The sequence below is a fragment of the Anarhichas minor genome, unplaced genomic scaffold, assembly GCF_050575085.1.
Source record: "Anarhichas minor isolate MPS153535 unplaced genomic scaffold, ASM5057508v1 ptg000007l, whole genome shotgun sequence".
Lineage (NCBI taxonomy): Eukaryota > Metazoa > Chordata > Actinopteri > Perciformes > Anarhichadidae > Anarhichas > Anarhichas minor.
Window position 1 is genome coordinate 12,986,231 of NW_027466453.1, and position 20,441 is coordinate 13,006,671.

Here is a 20,441-nt window from a genome sequence, read left to right on the forward strand (position 1 = left end):
GTATTGGACACAAGATCAACACTTTACAGAGTGAGAATGAAATGGAAACGGTATAATTTAGATAATGGGAAATTAGATCTATTCGAAGATTTCTCTGATCATAAACACATTTTCTTTCAGATGGCCCCAAGAACACATCAGTGTCTGTCAGACCATCGACGGAGGTAGACTTCGGGAGCAACATCACCCTGATCTGCAGCAGCCATGCAAACCCTCCAGTGGAGGATTATACTTGGTTTAAAATCTATGATGACGATGACGATGATATTATGGACGTGGGACACCGGCCTGAGTTCCTCCCTGCTGATGGTGGTCAGTATTTATGCAGTGCCACCAATAAACATGGGAGCCAAAACTCCTCTGTTGTGACGATAAAGATTAAACGTAAGTAGGATAATGTCGTTGATTTTGGTTGTTTACTGGCTTTGTGTCCTGACAAATAGTGATACCGTTTGAAAAATCCGCCATGTGTTATGTAGGATATGCATCAAAAAACAAGGCATTACAGCATCTTTAACACTCTGCCTTTGTTTCACAGCATATTGGGCAACATTTAGTACCAGAGATGTGCTGATCATTGCTGCTGTTGCTGTGCTTCTGATTGTGATCACCGTTATCGCCCTCAGAATGTAAGATGTATTTATAGCCCCTTTCATATGCACCCCTCCTGTGGCATTTAGTATTTAGATACTTTACTCAAGTAAAAGTAGTAATACGACATACTCTTTCTCAAGTAAAGGTCATGCATTAAAATGTTATTTAAGTAAAAGATGTACTTTTATTAATCCTGAAGGAAATTCTTCTGCCAGAGATTGATAAAAATGTACCATCAAAGATAAGAAAACAACAGTAGAGTAAAAACATAAACATATAAAAACAGTGGAGTAATAAATACTGTATAAGCAGGAACACTAACACCAATACAAAATACAACAGCAGTAAGAATAAGATACATTTCATAAAATAAGTAAACTAAAATAGATGAAGTAAATAACATAAGAATAAAAACAAGAATAAAAATGTAACAACACTAGGCTAAAAATAGAATAACAATGAAAGTGAGATACATTTACCCAAAGGTGCCTTCCCTTATGTTGCCTCCTTAGTGCTGTGCTTGAGTGGCGGCTCCCTCAGCCTCATGTTGATTTTTACTGTACTTGCTTGAAGAGGGCAACTCACCCTGTTATCATTCTAATGACATCAGCTAAAAACCCAGCATTGCTCCACCTAAAGCACCTGACTAGAGATCCAAGAGCCAGGGTAATCAACACCTGTGTGGAAGTGCAGAGCCTTCCATCTGCAAAGTAATTAGCTAAAGCTGTCAAATAAATGTGATGGAGTAAAAAGTAGTTTCAATATTACCCACTGCTATGTTCATCTGACGGCCATTCAGAATGTCGCCTCATGTCTAAATAAACATAAACATGTGAAAATACAGACATTCATACTAAATGAAGTAAATAAGGAGTTTCATCCATTGCCCTCAGATTAACTTAAGTTTTGTTAGCAAAACTTTTATTAAACATGGCCTAATGTGTCAGAAAGTATGACCGCAAATAAGATCCTTGCAATGTTTTATCATTTACTCAGGGGGTCTGCTGACGTACTGTACCGCGATTATGTCTTATAGCAGTGTCACCATTCGGTTTATGTGTTTCAGACTCCACAAAAAAAGGATGTGCACACCGAAGACGGACAGTGAGGAGGACATACAGGTGACCTTTTCATGGCATACATTCGAGACAGTACTCTCCAGTCTATATTGTAATAAAAGCCCTCAATTGCACAGAGGTTGTCTGCAACTTAAGCATGTGAAAGGCGAGTCAAACCCACATCCTAGGTCTCTGCTAAATGACAGATCAGAAAACACAGGGGTTGTTTTTGGTTGTGAGGGTGAAATAGAAGCTCATAATAGAAAGATCAAGGCAGGATTTGATGTAAGAGGAGGACATTGTGCTACACTAATTCATATTGTGTTATTTCTTCATGCTTGTATGCAGGAAACCGACTATGTCAACTGGCTCGCAGGTGACAATAACCAATCACAAGAGGGCAATCAGTGTGAGGGAGGAGGAACAGCAGAAGTCATCTATACAACCGTATACTTCAATAACAAAACAAAGTCAAACATGTGAGAGATGACTTCACACTTTATTTATATACATTTTTTCACCTTTATTGCATTGGAGGCAGATGTGTTGATTGGCTGTGTCACCTGCAGGGAGCAGCAGATGGACTCCCAACCTGATGATTATGAGAATGTGATTTACATCAGTTTGCAGGTAAAACCCAGAAAAATACTTACAGATTTAACGGATGATTATTTGCATGAAAGGTCTGAAGTGCAAAACGTTTTTTTTCTCTTTTTCAGAAACCAGCTGTTGAACCGTTCGTACATTGAGCCGCCCCGAGTTGGAAACAAACACACGTCGCTTTGCAGGAATAAGTGTAGCGTAGGGTTTTGAGTGTATGATGTCCTTAGATCGTACAAATCTCTAAGATGTATTGCACGTGCATTGCAGTAAAGAGAAGTATTATAGTCCAAACAAGTGTTCTCACACTGTTAGCGGAGTCTGTAAAGGTTTCCTTACTGTTGCAATTATTCTGTTGGCTGGGTGTGTGTGCAATTAAATTTTCTTTATGTCTGATTCAACACAAAAAAATGAGTCTGTAAAACCTACTTGCACATTGTCACAGAGGGTGAACTCTGCTGGCAACCAAATGAATGTCAAATAAACAAACGTATATCAGGTTGTTATTATTATTACAAGGTTTCATCAAAGAGACAAATGTGCACACACTTTCTGTTGAGCTGCTTTCTGGTGCTGAGTGTTTTGTAAATCACATAAACTCCTGTTTTGTGCTTTTGGCACTGTGGAAGTGAATTTACTGTCTGTGGTCTTCTGTGGTTCCTGAGCACCGAAAATCATGTTCCCCACTGTAAAACACCGATGAGTGCTAAAGTCAGTAAGACAAATGTTCTCAAATCTGTTCAGTGGTTTTTCTTTCAAATGAGTTAAACTCAAGAGGTACAAAATGTACCAAGAGAATGAAGTGACTTCCCTTGTTTCTAGTAACCTGTCTTTAGAAAAGAAGACTGATCTTGTCGGACTCATGATGGACAAATAGAAATAAAATCAATCTTCTTTTTCATACATTCTTCTTCAACCTTGTGCCTACATTATTACCTAAAAAAATGCAACCCGAGGTAACTATATTGTTACTACAATTAAGTGACCAAAAGTAAAAAATGTAAAATGAAGGCAAAAAAAATGAATAAAGGCTAAAAATGTTCAATTGAGTACAGTCATTACTCCTGGGCCTGGTTTCACGTGCAGCCTAAACCGCTGAGGTTGCATCTAGCCTGTGGTGTGAGTGACCTGCTTTTCGTTTTAAAGACTATCTGATACTTCATCATTACAATACAGGAAGTTTTGCTTCGCAGAGGAAGAGGAGAAACTGTGAAAACAATGAATGTAGCCTTTCAGAAACATTGAGATCAAAGAGGAGCTTTATGCAACAGTACTTTGCACCTGCTGGAAAAGTTGGTTTTATAGTTTTCATTATTCAAGGTTCATCAAAGTTGAATTGAAACAATCATTTTTAAACTAGCGGATTATGTCGTGTCACATATTGTAACTTTAATTTAAGCACCTCAATCTCATCTCACAAAGCCAACCCACTGCCACTCTGAGGTCGTCTGCTAACATGTTGAGCAGGTTATTAGACCCACATCCTACGGTTGTCTTTGTTGTGTGTGTAAAAAGGCCCTGCAGTAGTTTACAGTAGAATTATAAATGGAGAACTGAATGTACGAGGAGGATTTTGTTCGACACTAATTTATTGTTTTAATTATATTCAGAATACAGACTACCTCAACTGGCCTGTTTTGACAATAACCATTCACAAGAGGGACATCAGTGTGAGGCAGCGACACTAGAACTCATATATGCAACTGTTGACTACAAAAAGACAAATTGTTTTGATTGTTTCCGATTTTTCCAATCATAATTTATGTGGCATTAGAGGCACATACTCATTAACTGTCTCTCCTGCAGGGAGCAGCAGATGGTCTCCCGTGATGATGACGAAGGTGTGATTTATAGCACGGCGTGCAGGTGAGGCCCAGCGAGCTCTTATACTCACTTCATGAATAACGACTGTTTCCCCCGACTTTCTTTTTCAGGCACCGTCGAAGCCTTCATATCTTGAAACTCTCCAATCTGACAACAAGCACGTGCCATTTCACAGGAACAGCACCAGGAAACTAAATATCACAATCTTTTACAAAAACACGTTTTTCTCCTATCAACACCAATTGCTGTTGTTCAAACTGAAGAAAGGTCGCAGCCACAGGTGAAGGTTTGCAATCGAATTTAAAATCCTCACTTGAAGCTTTGTTGTCTCTCAAAGAGTGGCTTACTGAAATGACGTATACATACCCACAAGGCTACAAACGATTGCAACAGGCTGCAAACGATGAAAATATGTGAAATAATTTAGATACAGAGATTTACATGAAGTACAAATAATCATAATATACAAATGAGAGCGAAACTAAAACACTGTGCAGCGAAAGAGTAAAAAGACGCGTATAAAATAATACACGTGTAAACATTCATCATTAATAACTGTATACGCCACCTGCTATTCCATGTAAGCTCTTATTTACAGCCCAGTAGACTTTGACATGCTTCTTGTATACTGTATCGGACACAATAAACACCCTCAAAACAGCTCCTCTTGCTCTTATCTAAATAGTATCCGAGCAGTTTTATTCTTAACTTGTCTCATGCACACAGGTGTTTCAGTATGTTTTGGAAAATACATTCTTTGCTCCCTATTTTTACTTTTACATACAAGTCGCATGGGGAAGACATTTCAATACCTTTTGGATCTGAAGGCTTGAATGTGAAACACTCCTGACCTGGGAGTGCAGTCCACATTACCATGAAAACGCACCCTCGCAAGATGAAACACTCTAGATAGGTGTTTTAGCAAGATAACTTAGGTGACTGATTTTTTTTTTTTTGGAGTAGTGTCCACGGGTGAAATCCTTTGTGGCAGACAAAGGTTGAAATCTTTTTTTTTTTTCCACTCTGTGGCACATTCGTACCCAATCCTTCAGATTATTCTGCCCTCTGCTGACAATTTAAGAGCATAGCATCCTAAAACAAGTCTGGTGTTGAGCCTCCATTACTCTACGACTGCATGCAACACAAAATGAGTGTTGCACACAAAGTGTGAGAGTTGTTAGAGAGGCACAGCTCGTAACAGAGTGAAAGGTCATCCCACAGGCATCGCAGGACTCTCAACATGTCACAATGAACATCTGCAGGTTTCCCTTTTACTGAGAATCCACAGGAACAGTGAGTACACAGCACACAGTATGTGTTTTTGACTGTGTATTTATTTGTTACATAATTTCCAAGGAGAGCACACACAGAAACTTGGTGTGACGAGACAAAGTGCGACAAACAACATGTTTGGCCAGAGTGCAACACACATGCTGCTCTCTGTGCGTGTAAACATTCAGGCTAATTGTTGCCTCAAGGTGTAGCCAGAAGGCCCGAGGGCTTCAGCAAAGACAGAGCGGAGCAGTGATTACTAATCCTAAAACAGGAAATGAAGCATGCATCCTGTGCATGTGTCACCAGATCCCTTTTTCTGAGATTTCTCTGGTGATTTTTCAACAAATAACATAATAATCAGAGTACATTTGTATGCTCTTTATTCATACATCACAACCAATCACCTAAATAAATAATTCTGTAGTTCAAAGTTTAAACTCGTGTGTGAATATGTATGATTTGACATTTTTTTTATGGCAAGGATGATTTATAGTTATATTTATATTATATTGTTTACAAGTGTTTAAGCTTTTCAACGGTAACCAGCTTGGACATGTCTACCATTCACTGTAAATGGGCACGTAGCAAAGACAATAAGGCAACCTGCCTGTAGAAAGCAGAAACATGTTTATTCAAAATATAATAACGATGATAATAATAATACAAGAGGAGAATCCCACATTTCATCATCTTCCAGCCAATCATATCCAAGAAAGCACATCTTCCCTCTTGGATTGTGCTAAAACACATAGCTACTCTGTTCTTCTGTTAAAAAAAGCATATGCTTGATATATTATTGATGAGTGTCACAAGAAAAAGGTTGTCGAAGCTACTTGTTTTACAGTAATGACAGTACTAATTAGTGACTACTTTCCACACCTGTGCATGAAAACTGCCAGTAGCTATATGAAACTACTGATATGAATCATTCAGAAAGTTAACTTGTTTTTGAGACGCCCATTTCTGAGTAAACGAAACTTTCCAAGACATGCGGAAATGAAATGACAGCAGGACCCTGATGCGACTCTCTGCCGGCAGCAGACACGAGATGATTCTGAGCTTTCTCCTTTTTGCAGAAACCCGAAGAAAGGGGTCGTGCGACGCCGTCCGTTCAGGTAGGACTGCTGACATGTTTGTGTGAATGTTTTCTAGATACATCTCGAGGTCAGACTTTACGTTGTGACAACATTAGCATTGAATTAGCTGGAGCAGCTATCAGACCTCGCTGCCAGGGGGTTTACTTCTTAGTCTGACTCACACTAGGGGGGTTTCATATGCGATCTCATTTGGTTGACGTGTCCTCGCACCTGCACATTAGCATGTTATGTCTGGAAAATGAGTCAAGGAGCAATTACGCAGTAGACTTAAGAGTTAATGCTAGTTAGCTAACGTTTAACTCGCTGCTAAAGTGTCGTAAACCGCTAGTGAGACACGGAGCTGTTACTGTAGTTATACGTGTGTTGGTAATACCGGATTATCATGACAGCTCCTGTGTGTCTTGTTTAGTTAACGTTTCAGTGTGGCTGTTGTCACTTGAGGTTATCGTTTAGCACGGATCGAAGCAGGAAGTGACGTAAAATGCAAACGTTGTTATTGGCTGAACTTTGGAGCCAAAAAGCCAAAGATCTTGTCATGAGGAAGAGGAATCACTCGGTGCTTTAAAAAACGTTGTCCCACCCTCTAGTTTGGTTTGTTTCTTACTCCTTCTGTGAATTATCTCTACAGTTGTCCATGCACAATACAATTTCTACAAATGAGACATTATGCTCTTTTAATAATGACTTAGTTTGGAACACAAATAAACATTTTGTATAATTAAGTTCACTGCAGTGCCGAGCCTATGTCATGCAATTGCAACAGAGAGTATGAACAAAATTAAATGTGTCGGTTCCCTTTTTTCTTTTACCGTCCCTGAGGTTGGTAGTTGATTTCCTATGCATGTCAGAAAATCAGAAGAAAATCATGTGATGAAATCTGACCTGAATAGAGCTGTTACTTCACGCAAAAGATTCACAAAAAAAACAAAGTAAAAAAAAGTCAATCACAGCACTTCTCTCTGTGGGTTTAAACAGGTGTAGCCAGACGTCCCGAGGGTTTCAACAGAGAGAGCAGAGCAGTCATTACATTACATTACATTGCCTGTACCAGTGATATCATTTGCCTCAGAATAGATTTCATTGTGTGTTTTTGAGAGTCAAAAGGGTGCCTGCACATGAGTTTCTTGCGGGGGGGGGGGGGGGGGGTTTCCTAAAGGGAGAGAAAAAGTCACAAAACGGATCATAAATTCACAGAGCCTGGAGCACATTGGACCAAGCCTAGGTCTGTTCAAGTGAACACCAACCTGATTATTCTGGGATGGGGGTTTCCATTGATCTCAGGATAGTGTGATATGTTTCGTGCCGCAGTGAGACCTCATGGTTTTTCTTCCTCTTTGGCTGAAGTGAGTTCATTTATTGGATGTGAGTCAGCGGGTCAGAGGGTGGGCGCTCTGTGCAGTGGTTCACTGTCACTGACTGCTGCATAGCTGTTGCCATCTCAATCACTTAACGACACGTTTATCGGTCCGTTTGTTTGATAAGACTGCTCTGAGTCCGTGTCAGTGAAAGACACGACTGTGTTCCGGGAGGATGTTTTGCAGAGCTGTGAACGCTGACTCATGAGGGCCTCATGAGGCTAAAGTGAAAGTGAAAGGAATTTGCTGGCACATTGCAGTTAAACGTGTTCCTTTCATTTTGCAGAGATCACTGAAGTCCTAAGATGAGTTGCCCAGGTTGTAACCATACTGTTTTGGAGACAGCCAAATTCTGCAGTGATTGTGGCCAGAAGCTGTCCATCCAACCTGCAAACACACATGGTGAGTTGATTCATTTAGGTATGAGGTTTAGTGTTATATATTTTACCTGCAGGATTTGATTAATAAGCTCCACGAAATGTATAAAAGAGCGACTATGTTATGTTTGTTACGACGGCATCTAGAATACAATTTGCAGGACAATTGAGGTATACTGTACATTAGCAGGGGTTAACTGTCTGCCATAAAGTGCTGAGGAGTGTATGCTGTTTTTTTAAAGTGGGGCTTGAACACCTTTATTCTGTATATTGTCATGACATGTACCGACATTACATCATAGTACTTATTAAAGCAAAATGAGGAAGTGTTTGACTTAAGAATGAAAAGATAAGTGATCGTCGAGTGTTCTTCTCTGACCTCAAGATGGCAGCGTCTCTGCATTATCCCTCCACACATTTGCAGACAGCAGGGCGGGTTGGGATTAAACAAACGGCATCTTTAAACACTTGGTGTGAGATTACATTTGAGAACAGAGTCATTATTGTGACGTATTTGAGAAAAAGCCTGAGGGGGAAAATGCAAACCTGAGACACGTGAGATAATGATCAAGCTTACGTGTTTTGTTTGAAACTGATAATACAAAATAAAAAAAGTGGATTTGTGGGGAATTAGGATTTGGCTGGAATGCAAATTGGGTTTTGGCAATACACTACTGTTGCTTTGTAGTTGTCCTTTATTCTAATAGTTACAGTGTTTTTCACATGTTTTTGGATGCAGTCTGATTCGTAATACTGCTAATTCTTAATCTAGATACAAGCGATCAGCCCAAACACTTGGTTGCATTCTCAGAAGCTACAGCTGAGGAATCTGTGTTTCAACAAAACGTCCCACCGGCGGACAGCAAAGAGTCCAATAGATCCCCTAAAAGAAAAAATGAGGAGAGCAGCATCAACCCAAAGAAAAAAGTAAGTTTGACTGTCACTGTGTTGCACCGCTTTTCAATTGTCTCTCTCTTCATACGAGTCTAAATGCAGATACTTTTGGTCTACAATGAATAGTTTAACTTTAAACTCAACTTAAGCTTGCAAAAAGTTATTCTTGTTTATGCCAGAATTAAAGGAGCAGTGTGTAAGATCTAGTGGCATCTCGAGGTGAGTTTGTAAATTGCAACCAACTGAATACCCCTTTGCTCACCCCTCCCTTCCCAAGCGTGTCGGAGAACTACGGTGGCCTTTAAGGCACATAAAAATGTGTTTGCTGCTGTAGAGACATGGGGTTGCAACATGGAGGACCCGCTCTCTATGTAGATATAAATGTCTCATTCTAAGGTCACGAAAACACAACGATTCTCAGTTTCCGGTGGTTATTCGCTCATGAAAACAGAGTTGTGAATACTATATTCTATTTTTGCCAGTAAATCCTACAAACTGCTCCTTTAAGTCAGAATGCCATCAAACCATTTTGTTATTTACTATAAGTCGATATCACGAGGTTTGTTCAAACGGTGGTTAACAGTAGAGTCAAGTGGACTATGAATTCAGTTGAAAGCTGTTCATTGAAAAAGTCAAAAAGACACGCCTCGAGTTTACAATTCCAATATGCTAATTATTATCATGTGCTCACATCTTTTGGAATAGCGGTTAGAAAAAGTTTAGATCTTTATAAATCTAAAATGTTTATCCGTCACCAATACTACCAATATGTAGTAAACGTGGTTTTGTCTACCTCATGGTCTTCATAGAAAAGAAACAGGAAAAGGAAAAAAAAGAAGAAAGATGACAACTCGTCATTAGACCAAGACCTGTCCCATGTCCCCCTGGAAGACAGCCAGGGGAAGAAGCTGCAGACTGGGAGAGACTCTTCTGACAGCGAAAGCTCAGATAATGCAAAGGATGAAGCTCTGGAGTCGCTGCAAGATGGGCCCTCCTCGCTGGAGAGCCTGCCCAGTTCCTTAACAGCTAACATTCCTGCTGCACCAGCTGAAGACGCACAAGTGGTTCAGAGTGAAACATCTGCAGCCGCAGTAGAGGCAAGACCTGCGAGGCAGCCTGAGGACGCTCCGGGTAACCCTGATGAGGAAGAGAGCAATCCACCTCAGGCCCAGAACCTCAAGACTGCACCGGCTGACACTCCGACACCCGTCTCAGGAGACGGCAAGAGTGCCGCTCCTCAGTCAGGTTCAGGCGACGGTACAAAGCCCACCAACCCTCAAAACCAAAAGACCGACAAGAAGAACTCAAAGAACAAGAAAGACACCTCCGCCACTCAACAATCCCCACAGGACCAGAATGCCAACGTGGAGAAAAATGCGAAACAGACGGGACAAAACAAACAGAAGGAAAAGAGTCAGCAGGACCAGACGCAGAAGCAGAATGTGGCAGCTGAACAAAAGATGGTTTTTGGTCCTCAAAAAGCATCAAAGGTAAAGCTGACTAAAATCATTATTGACAAACAGAAGCTTACATTATCGTCTTTTGGTAGAGAAGGGAAACTAGTTTGTTTTCATGAATTAAAATGTATATTTAACATGCATGTGTGATGCTACTTGTACAGGCTGACGGCACAGACTCCAGCGTGGACCCAGAGGGGACAGTAGAGCACATGGTGGATCAGAGTGAAACATCTGCAGCCACAGTAGAAGCGAGACCTGCGAGGCAGACTGAGGAAGCTCCGGGTAACCCTGATGAGGAAGAGAGCAATTCCCCCAAATCACCTCAGGATCAGAAACTCAAGACTGCACCAGCTCACACTCCCGTCTCAGGAGACGGCAAGAGTGCCGCTTCTCAGTCAGGTGCAGGCGGCGGTACGAAGCCCACCAACCCTCAAAATCAAAAGACCGACAAGAAGAACTCAAAGAACAACAAAGACACCTCCGCCACTCAACAATCCCCACACGACCAGAATGCCAACGTGGAGAAAAATGTGAAACAGACGGGACAAAACAAACAGAAGGAAAATAGTCAGCAGGACCAGACGCAGAAGCAGAATGTGGCAGCTGAACAAAAGATGGTTTTTGGTGCTCAAAAAGCATCAAAGGTAAAGCTGACTAAAATCATTATTGACAAACAGAAGCTTACATTATTGTCTTTTGGTGGAGAAGGGAAACTAGTTTGTTTTCATGAATTAAAATGTATATTTAACATGCATGTGTGATGCTACTTGTACAGGCTGACGGCACAGGCTCCAGCGTGGACCAAGATGGGACAGTAGAGCACATGGTGGATCAGCAGTCTGGCAGCAAGCAGGACTCGACTGCAGCACAACATTCAGACGCTGACAAGGGAAGTAAAGATGGCAGCAAGAAGTCCAGCTCCCCAGCTACCCCGCCACCCAAAAGGTGATGAAACCCTCTCACATCGCTGTACACATTTGCTGTAGGTCACCGCTGTGTGTGAGTTACATTAGCTTTATCTGTATTTATATGTTTCTGCTTTTTAGGGTGACCAGGAACAACAACATCGCTGCACGTGACAGACTCACAATTTACTTCCATGCAGTTCTGTCAAAGGACTTCAAATTTGTTCCAAATGAAGATCGTATTTTCATCAGGGCTGGGCACTCCATCGGAAAATGGGACCATGATGCAGTTGAGCTGTCGGTGACCAGGTATGTGTTCTTGAATCAACTGTCAATTAAGCTAAGATGGCGGTTTACTTCACAGGCACATCAAACATTATTCAAAATGATTTCAAAATCTAAGTTTCATGTGTTCTTGAATTGTCTTTGCTTATTTCTAAAGCATACACTTTCCCCACACAATCACTGTACACATACATACTACATACTACACATATTATGCTACTTGCTTGTTGACAAACTGGCTCTATGACCCACCACTCAGGGTTAAGCTGCTTCATCTAGTGGCAGAGTGGGGAATGGCGGTGGCTTTTGATGTGTTCATGGACAAACTGGGCTGCTCATAATGTCATCTCTCACGGACTTATAACAAGATGCACATTTGTCGTTTTTTTTCCTTTTCCACACAGGGATCTTGGAGATCATGGTTTTCTGGTCGAGGGCAGTCTGCAAACAAGCAAAAGGGATGCTGAGTCTGTGTCGATACCATACAAATATGTCGTCTATAAACATAAAAAGCAATACGAGTATGAGTACATATACAAAATGGATTCTACATATCAGACGACCACCAACCGATGTTTGTTCGTGAAACCCCTTCTCGTCAATGACGATGGTAAATGTAATCTTCACTTGAAACGACTGTAAACATATTTGCCTGCTTGCAAATGGCATCTGATTTTTATATTATGATGTATTTGCATTTCACACATTGAATTTTACTCTATCTTTTTTTGTAAAGGAGACTGGCATCAATATGATGACATCATCTGTGCCGAGCCATCAAAAGGCATGCTCAAACGCTTTAAAGAAAAAATCTGGCCTGAACAAAGGAAGAGCCTGATTGAAGGCAGAGAGATTGCGGGGAATATCATGCTGGAGTCCATATTTGATCTTCTCCGGAGCTGGACGGATACCAACTTGACAAGTTTTCTGATCCAGCTGAATCAGTTCTGTCAGGTTTATGGGAATCCTTTTGTGTATGAAGAACAACAAAAGAAATGGTACTCTTTAAACTATGGAGAAGAGGATGTAAGTATACCTATATCTTTGTGCACAAAGTCTAGATATTTCGGTATCGCCAACCCAATTACTCTCTCTGTGTCTCCTTATATAATTTAATAGGTGAAGAAGATGGTAAAGGAATTCATGCTGACGAGGGTGATTCCTCAGTTGCTGAAGGATGGAGAAGGGAAGATGCTCTACATTCAGGATCCCATGAGAGCGGCTGTGATCATGCTCTGTGTATGCAGAAAGCTTAAATTCAAACTGGATCATGGTGAGCTCCATCGGCTCTGCGGTGCGCTCTGTCTACCCAAACTAGAAAAAGATGAGTTCCTCCAGTACTGGACAAAGTTTTCTCAGGATGTCGCAACTCTCAAAAAGTAGGGGCCTAATCTCTCTCTCTCTCTCTTTATTTATTTATATACACACACACACGCATATATATCTATCTATCTATCTATCTATCTATCTATCTATCTATGTATATATATATACACACACACGCATACAATTTGAAATGACAGTCACAATCTACTCCCTTCTGTTCAGATGCTTATAACATTTTCTTTGTTGTAGTTTGCCAGAAATGTTGGTGAATCTGATGAACACGGTGAAAATAGAGCAAATGCCCAAATGGATTCTGGTACTTCCGCTCCTCCACCTCCTCAAAGGCGCCACAAAGCCCTTTGAAGCAGCGACTTCTGGCAACTCAAAGTATGGCGCATCCTGGGCAGGTTTGCAAGGCATTGGAATTCCTAACTCGGCATACATGGGCAGTCATGATAGGAAGTAAGTACCTGTCAGAGTACAGCTTACACAACCATCTTCCAGTGCATTTATTAATATAGAGGTAGATGTTGCTCTACATTATGTTTTCTTACTCTTTTGTTTTCAGGGCATTGCTGAATGCGGTAAAAAGCCAGAGTCACTTGATGGAAGTGGATGCACTTTTAGTGCGATCCTTCTTGTTCTTGATGCCATTTGATGGCCTGATGGACTGTGTCTCCAACATCAAGCCGGAGCTTTTGGACATGCTTCATGTGTTCACCAACAAGGCTCCCCAAGACATTTCCTACAGTGGCTTTGAGGTGAAGTGGAAACCTTTATTGAAAATGAAACATTTCAGGGTTATAGTGAAGTTTCATTAGTGTTCTTGTATTTCTGCTTTACAGACCGCATCTGAAATTCTCTTACATATCCAAGGACATCTGATTGAGGAAAAATACAGGTGATTTGCTCTTCTAGATTTAGCAGATTTTTAAAATTAAATCTTCATGAAGTTTCCTGGTTTAATCTTTTATTTCCATTTCCATTCCACAGTCATTTTACTGCGGCTTATAGGAGAGAGTGCCTAGCAATAGCAGTGAAACTGTTAGAGAAACTCTGCAATGGAGTCAAACCAACATCGTATGCTCGGAATCACCTTGATATTCCTGTGGCTTGCGTGAATCTGGTCGCATCAGTGTCGGACTTTGTTCACTGTAACAAACAGCAGGTATGTGAAGTGAATCTTTATAAGGCAAGATGTTAGCATTTCAGAACTAATTAAGTCTTGTTGATCTCAAATACTGTACTATTTATTCTTGTCTAGGAGACTCAAGAAGGAGAAAAAGAGCAGCGATATGCAAAAGACTTGGTCTCTCAGGCAAAGGACATTATGAGAGGCTGGATCAGTCGGTCCTTCAAGCAGGAGTTGCTGAACAGGGCTTTTTTATCAATGCTACGAGTTGAAGCTACATCGGAGATTGAAGTGAGCAGTTTTGTTGTTTTGTAAAATGCAAAATGTACATATCCATTGGTAGAGAAGGCTGAACAATGGTTCTTTTGTTTGTTGTACCTTACAGATGTGGAACAACGTCATCTCCATCCAATTCAAAGACGAAGATTGCACAAAAGAATGGAGACAGACATTCACAATGGATTTTGAGGGCAAGTACAAACAGGTATGTGACGTCTTCTGCAGATCCTTGTTTTTCTTGAACTATAAATAGTTAATGAGTCTGTCTGATTTTAGGAAAATGCTGTGAACCAAATTGAATTCTACTGCACAAAGATAGAGGAGCTCAGTAAATCCCATCCACATGTTGCTGCTAGTGTTGAGCGATGTGCTCTTGAGGCTGTTACGTCGTTGTGCCAGGTATGAAGACTTCTCATTCACTTTTAAAATGTATATGTATTAACTATACCCCCCTTTACCTTGGAGCGACACGCACCTACCCCCAACCACTGAACATAATCATGTTATAAACCTATTTATATTACTGTTTATACTGTACATACCTGTACTCTGTGCAATCACAGTAAATTTGAGTCTAATCTAATAAATTGCTGGCATGCATGAGCAACAGATTCACTTCATCATTTAAAAGATGCGCCGTAATGTTTAATGCTGTGTTATCTCAAATGCAGACCAAGTGTGAGGGAAAGCTGTTTGAGAAGATCCAGGTAAACTGGAAGTTCGGGAAACTCATCTCAGCCATTATTGAGAAATCCTGGCCAAAGAACATTCAAGGAAATTATCTGGAAGATGAAGAATTGGTCCTTCAGCATCTCCTCTCCTGGACTGCCGCCAAAGACTATTTCCGACTGCATGGTATCTCCTTTGGAATTATTCAACCATTAAAACACACAACAAATTAAATACAATTGTGCAGTAAAGAGATAGAATATAATAGCAATATCTAATCCATAAGATCAATCACCCTCCAACAGTAGAAATCCAGGCTTCAGTTTATGACTTCATGGCAGAACTTCATTGATGTGACTTATGACAAAAAAATGTAATTTCTGTCATTGCAGGCGCAGACGAAAAGCTGATTGAGACGCTCTCCCAAGATGCCAGGGACAGAATAGCCATAGCCATATCATCCTTCTCAGCCGTCGTCAATCGACTGGTCCATGGAGACATCAAGACCAGCCTGCTCAATATTGTGTTGAAGAAGAAAAATGCCTTCTTAGAACTGCTGAAGATTGGTAATAACAGTCTACTTGTCATCAAAGATGTCCCAAGAATTGTGTTAAACAAATTATTAATAAATAACCCCAGAACATGCTTATTTCATATGATAGCATAAACTGGCCTAATCGATATATTGCCACGTGTGTGTGTGATTTGATATTAACAGATTGCCTCTCTGAGAATGAACAATACAAGGATAATACCAAAATGAGGCGGCTGTTGCAGTGCAGACAGGACGAATTGAAAGATGTCTACCATGAGAAGGAGCTTGTGGACCTCTTCTTAACAAAGAGCAACATACTTGGGGGATACATGACAGGTATGGTGGAGAATCTTGTCAGATTTGTTTGATCAAGCAGTTGCAGAAAATTTAACAAATGCTTATTTCATTTCCATGACAGTTGATCTTGGCGACATGCAAGAGAGACAGCAGGTGAACATCGAGATCTTGCCTCTGGACCATTTCATGGAGGTTCATCCATTTGACCAACTGCCCTCTCCCCTGGCCGGTGTTGTCACATTCTTTGACTTGGATGAAGAAATCAGAAACATGGCGGAGGTCCTATCCGCATTTAAAGACTGTCATATATTCAATGTGTGTTGGGAGAAAAAAGCCAAACAAATGGCCGATGCAGAAATGGAAGATAATGAAGATGTAGCGGACATTATGGCAACACCAAAGATGATACATGATGACATTTTCGAGCCTTGCTTTGCTGAATACAAAGACCTCTACACACGCCTGAAGAATGGCAGTATAAGGCTCGAGGAGGTAAACCCGCTCTTCAAAGATTACAAGGGAAAGTACGAAGAGCTTGCACAGAACCTGGACATCATGAGCAGAGTCGATAACTCCACTGACAAACAGTGGATCCACACCAGGGTTCAACAGATCGAGCAGTATCACGAGCTTCACCTGGCTGTGGCTTCGGCTCAAATTATCATGAAGGTCAAGGAGACGCTTCATCTTAAAGGGGACTTCAGGGTTTTGGAGACACTGACAGGAATTGTAAGTGGCCATGTTTTCAACTAAATATATTGCAGCCAGAAATACTACACATCACTTGAAAACGAGTCAGGCTAAACCCCCCCCCTCTCCATATCACATGTGCATTAAGTTACTGTATTGTCTTTGGGGTTTTTTTATATTAAATTATTATTGTATTTTGATTTTCTTCTACCTTCAGAGTCATGCAGACTTTCAGACAGAGCAGCTCAATAGGATTGACAATGACTTGATGCAGGCCAAGACGGTCCTGGTGGACATCACTGAGTCCCGCAGACTGTGCCTACATGAGCTGGGACTCAGAGGACACTTTGTAAAATGGGTAAAAGATGCACTCGAAGGTAAGAGTCATTACCATCTGCTGTATTTTAATCCTCATTCAGGTGAAATTACTCAACAAAATGATATTTTTTTCTCAGATATCAATGAGTTGAAGGTGTTTGTTGACCTGGCTTCAATCTCTGCGGGAGAGAATGACATGGACGTGGATCGTGTCGCTTGCTTCCATGATGCTGTCCTCGGCTACTCTTCAATGCTGTATGAGCTCAAACCAGACTCTGGTTTTCAAGTCTTCAAAGTGGTCCTCAAGAAGCTCTGGAGAGCTTTGGAGAATGACGGCAACCTACCAAAAAAACTGGTAAGCAGACGCCTTGTTAATACCGCTACAAAAAAACTAAACTAAAACTCCAGAAGAGTCCAGAAGAGAAGACTCCAGATATTGGCATTGTTTTGCTGTCGTTCATGCAGAATTGACTAATGACTGGCTGGTAAAGATTTTACTGAAGGGAATACATCTCTGGAGCATTTATTGTTTGTATTCTCTATTATCATTGGATTTCAAACACTCATGTGAATGTTATTGTCATACAGTCAGGGGACTGTATGATAATAACCAATTAAAATCATACAGCACAATTAACAATGTTATCTTCTTTTGCAGCGAGACAGTGCACGCCATTTGGAATGGCTAAAGACTGTGAAGGACAGTCACGGGTCAGTGGAGCTGTCGTCACTCTCTTTAGCATCAGCCGTCAACAACAAGGGTATCTACCTGATCAGTGCACAAGGTGTAAAAAAGGTAACCAACAAAAGCAGAGATGATCACATCCCTATGTCCATGCTACAGGTTGTCTCTGGGAAAGTTCCTACAAAATTAGGTCTGAGAGTGTATTTCTGTTTTTCAATCCAGTTGAGTCTCGACACCGCCCTGAAGCTGCAGATTCCAGAGGAGGATGATGAGGGTCAGCAGATGCGCTGCTATTCTCTTGAGGAGCTGCGGGAGCTGCAGAACAAACTCATGCTGATGTCTGGGAAAGGGGATCAGGGGCAGAGTGAAGTCGATCACTTTACAGAGGTACATCGAAATGTTTCCCTTTTTATGTAGTGAGCATAAGTCACTTTGTTTAGCATAGAATCGGAAATGCTACTCTTAATACTACCAATGCTTCTACTAGTTGTACAAGTACTGCTGATAATATTTATGCCCCCTAGATTTTTATTGTTGATTAGCTGTTTTTATTCATGCTAAATGATGATGATTTCTAAGGAAGTTGGGTAATCACCAGATTTAAAGTGGTGCTTTTGTGTGATTCTTTGTGAAGAAACTCAGTTTTTCAGATCTTTTGTTTAAATCAAACCAATCCACAAAATTCAATCAACCAACTAAAATAATTTCTTTGGTCGATGATGGCCCTAGTGTTTTCTTATTGTTGCAGAGGCATCAAATTGTTTAAAACATAGCAATAATTGAAAAAGCAAATGAAATTCTGAATATCTTATAATATCTATTGACATCAGCAGTAATGGGTGTACTTAATGCATGAAGCTCAATGTTTGGAATACATAAAAGAAGGATTCACAGTTGCATCTGACTGTAGCTTTGTATTTATTTTTCAGGTTTTTGCCAGTGTTCAAAGACTAGCTGAAGCATTCATTGCCCTCTACACTGCCGGGAACCCTCTGTTCAGACACTGGGAAGCTCAAATCAACTGCAGTTTAGGCAGTGAGGAACCCAGCATTATGATGGACTTCAAACTAGGCAGTGTCCTCAGTGTTGTTATTGTGGAGGGCAGCATAGAGGAGCAGCTTCCTGAGTTTTGCAGGAAAATGGAGAAGTGCCTGCACTATTGGATGGATTTTGTGGACAAACAGAGGTCCCAGCATTACTATCTGAACTACTATACAGCCGAACAGTTTGTCTACCTCTGCAGCAAGCTGACTCAGCAAAATGTCACCAATATTGAGGACCAAGTTCTCATGATGCTCTCCTTTGTCAAGCCAAATTGCACAGCATCAGACTTGAGGCATGTCTGGCATGCACTCCAGTATGAGATCCTCACCAAACCACATGAGCAAAATGAAGATGTTGAGTTCCAGACTTTTGTAATGGTTGAGCTGGGAGACCCAAACTTCACAAGTGAGTTGGACCCTCTGCTAAGTCTTGTGGAACAAGCAAATGGTTCACAAAAATTTGATCTGATATGGAATGCTTACATGAAAGACATGAAGAATTATCTCCCGCACATTCTTGATATAAAAAGTCTCGGAAGACTGTTGGAAATACTGGCCAACAAAGAAGATGAGAGCGAAGAAGACATTTCTGGCGATAACATTCAGGATTTCACAAGGAGGCTGCTGCCTAAAGGCCTGGCCCCTGGAAACCCAAACCTCATTGTTTGCCCGCACGATGAGGTCCTCACATCTTGCATCTCTGTTTACATGAGTAGCGCAGACGAGACACTTCCCACATATGATGAAGTCCTCCTGTGCAACTCCTCAACACCCTATGAACAGGTGGAGCTCTTCCTCAGACGCTGTCTCAGCACAGGCTATGGGGGACAGAAGATATACTGTCTACTGTATGGAGATCTGCTCACTTATGATGTGAGCTCTAAGGTTGAGAACTTTTTTCAGCAAATGAAAATGCAGAGTAGGAAAGACTACAGACTTGTTATCATCTGCAGCTCAGAAAGAGAACATGCCTACCTTCCTTCAGCCTTCAGCCTGTACAGATTGCACATGGTTCCCCAGGAGCCATTGGCAAGGATCCAGCGGTACCTCCACAAACACTACGTTGTGCCAGAAGATCAATGCAGTGCTGCAGCTGCCTTCAAAGACCGACTGTGCGTTGGTGTCGTCTCATCCAAAAGGGCTGGTGTTGGTTAGTATATATGTACAGTACTCAGCTATTTCAAATGCTTGATGGTAAATATTTCACTTCTACAATTATGAATACTTGTGATTATTACTTTTTTTCAAATTGCAGGTAAATCTCTCTACGTCAACAGGCTGTATAAAAAGCTTAAGCGCTCAACCAAAAAGCCGTCAATGATGAAATGCATTCGCTTGATTGAACCAAATGTTGATGAGAATATCATCCTTCAATCTCTGTTGAACACCCCGAAGAGGAAAGATCTTACGATGTTCCATTTGGACATCACATCAGTGGTAATAATGAGTCTCAAGTTAATATTTAGCTTAATGCAATGTAGCATTTTTAATAGGAAATGACATATGGTGTTAATGGGCTGTGTTTTTATGTGATTGAAAAGGTGCAGAAAGGTCTCGATGAGTTTCTTTTTAAACTATTGATTCTGCGCTATTTGATGGACTCTGAGGGAAGGACTTGGAAGTGCAATGACGAGCAGCTGTATGTCATAGAGATTTTGGAGCCGACTGTCAGGTCAAACAGAAATACTTCACGGCAGGTAAGAGTTTTTACAATTTTGTCTCTATTGCTTATCGTTTGTCATC

At 40.9% G+C, this 20,441-nt stretch overlaps 1 protein-coding gene and 1 long non-coding RNA gene across 3 annotated transcripts in view; both read left to right on the top strand.

Moving 5' to 3' along the window:
* The first annotated feature begins 1,900 nt into the window (after positions 1-1,900).
* LOC142944802 (uncharacterized) lies at positions 1,901-2,558 on the top strand. Its single transcript, XR_012952880.1, has 3 exons — positions 1,901-2,131; positions 2,222-2,282; positions 2,372-2,558. It is a non-coding gene; the product is annotated as an uncharacterized LOC142944802 (long non-coding RNA).
* A 3,747-nt stretch (positions 2,559-6,305) lies between these two features.
* Positions 6,306-20,441, top strand: part of LOC142944801 (E3 ubiquitin-protein ligase rnf213-alpha-like) — a 30,400-nt gene continuing 16,264 nt past the window's right edge. Inside the window, exons 1-28 of one of the 2 annotated variants that reach the window (XM_076085937.1) lie at positions 6,306-6,466; positions 8,090-8,205; positions 8,953-9,107; positions 9,884-10,564; positions 10,696-11,178; positions 11,310-11,479; positions 11,581-11,748; positions 12,129-12,334; positions 12,461-12,750; positions 12,844-13,103; positions 13,300-13,512; positions 13,619-13,811; positions 13,896-13,951; positions 14,044-14,218; positions 14,315-14,473; positions 14,568-14,666; positions 14,738-14,860; positions 15,133-15,316; positions 15,523-15,696; positions 15,849-16,001; positions 16,084-16,691; positions 16,870-17,029; positions 17,108-17,325; positions 17,629-17,766; positions 17,878-18,042; positions 18,585-19,848; positions 19,954-20,135; positions 20,240-20,395. In XM_076085937.1, the coding sequence (XP_075942052.1) occupies positions 8,109-8,205; positions 8,953-9,107; positions 9,884-10,564; positions 10,696-11,178; positions 11,310-11,479; positions 11,581-11,748; positions 12,129-12,334; positions 12,461-12,750; positions 12,844-13,103; positions 13,300-13,512; positions 13,619-13,811; positions 13,896-13,951; positions 14,044-14,218; positions 14,315-14,473; positions 14,568-14,666; positions 14,738-14,860; positions 15,133-15,316; positions 15,523-15,696; positions 15,849-16,001; positions 16,084-16,691; positions 16,870-17,029; positions 17,108-17,325; positions 17,629-17,766; positions 17,878-18,042; positions 18,585-19,848; positions 19,954-20,135; positions 20,240-20,395 (6,930 nt within the window). In that variant the 5' untranslated portion in view covers positions 6,306-6,466; positions 8,090-8,108. The remainder of the gene's footprint in view (positions 6,467-8,089; positions 8,206-8,952; positions 9,108-9,883; positions 10,565-10,695; positions 11,179-11,309; positions 11,480-11,580; positions 11,749-12,128; positions 12,335-12,460; positions 12,751-12,843; positions 13,104-13,299; positions 13,513-13,618; positions 13,812-13,895; positions 13,952-14,043; positions 14,219-14,314; positions 14,474-14,567; positions 14,667-14,737; positions 14,861-15,132; positions 15,317-15,522; positions 15,697-15,848; positions 16,002-16,083; positions 16,692-16,869; positions 17,030-17,107; positions 17,326-17,628; positions 17,767-17,877; positions 18,043-18,584; positions 19,849-19,953; positions 20,136-20,239; positions 20,396-20,441) is intronic. The other variant, XM_076085938.1, reaches the window with a different exon arrangement.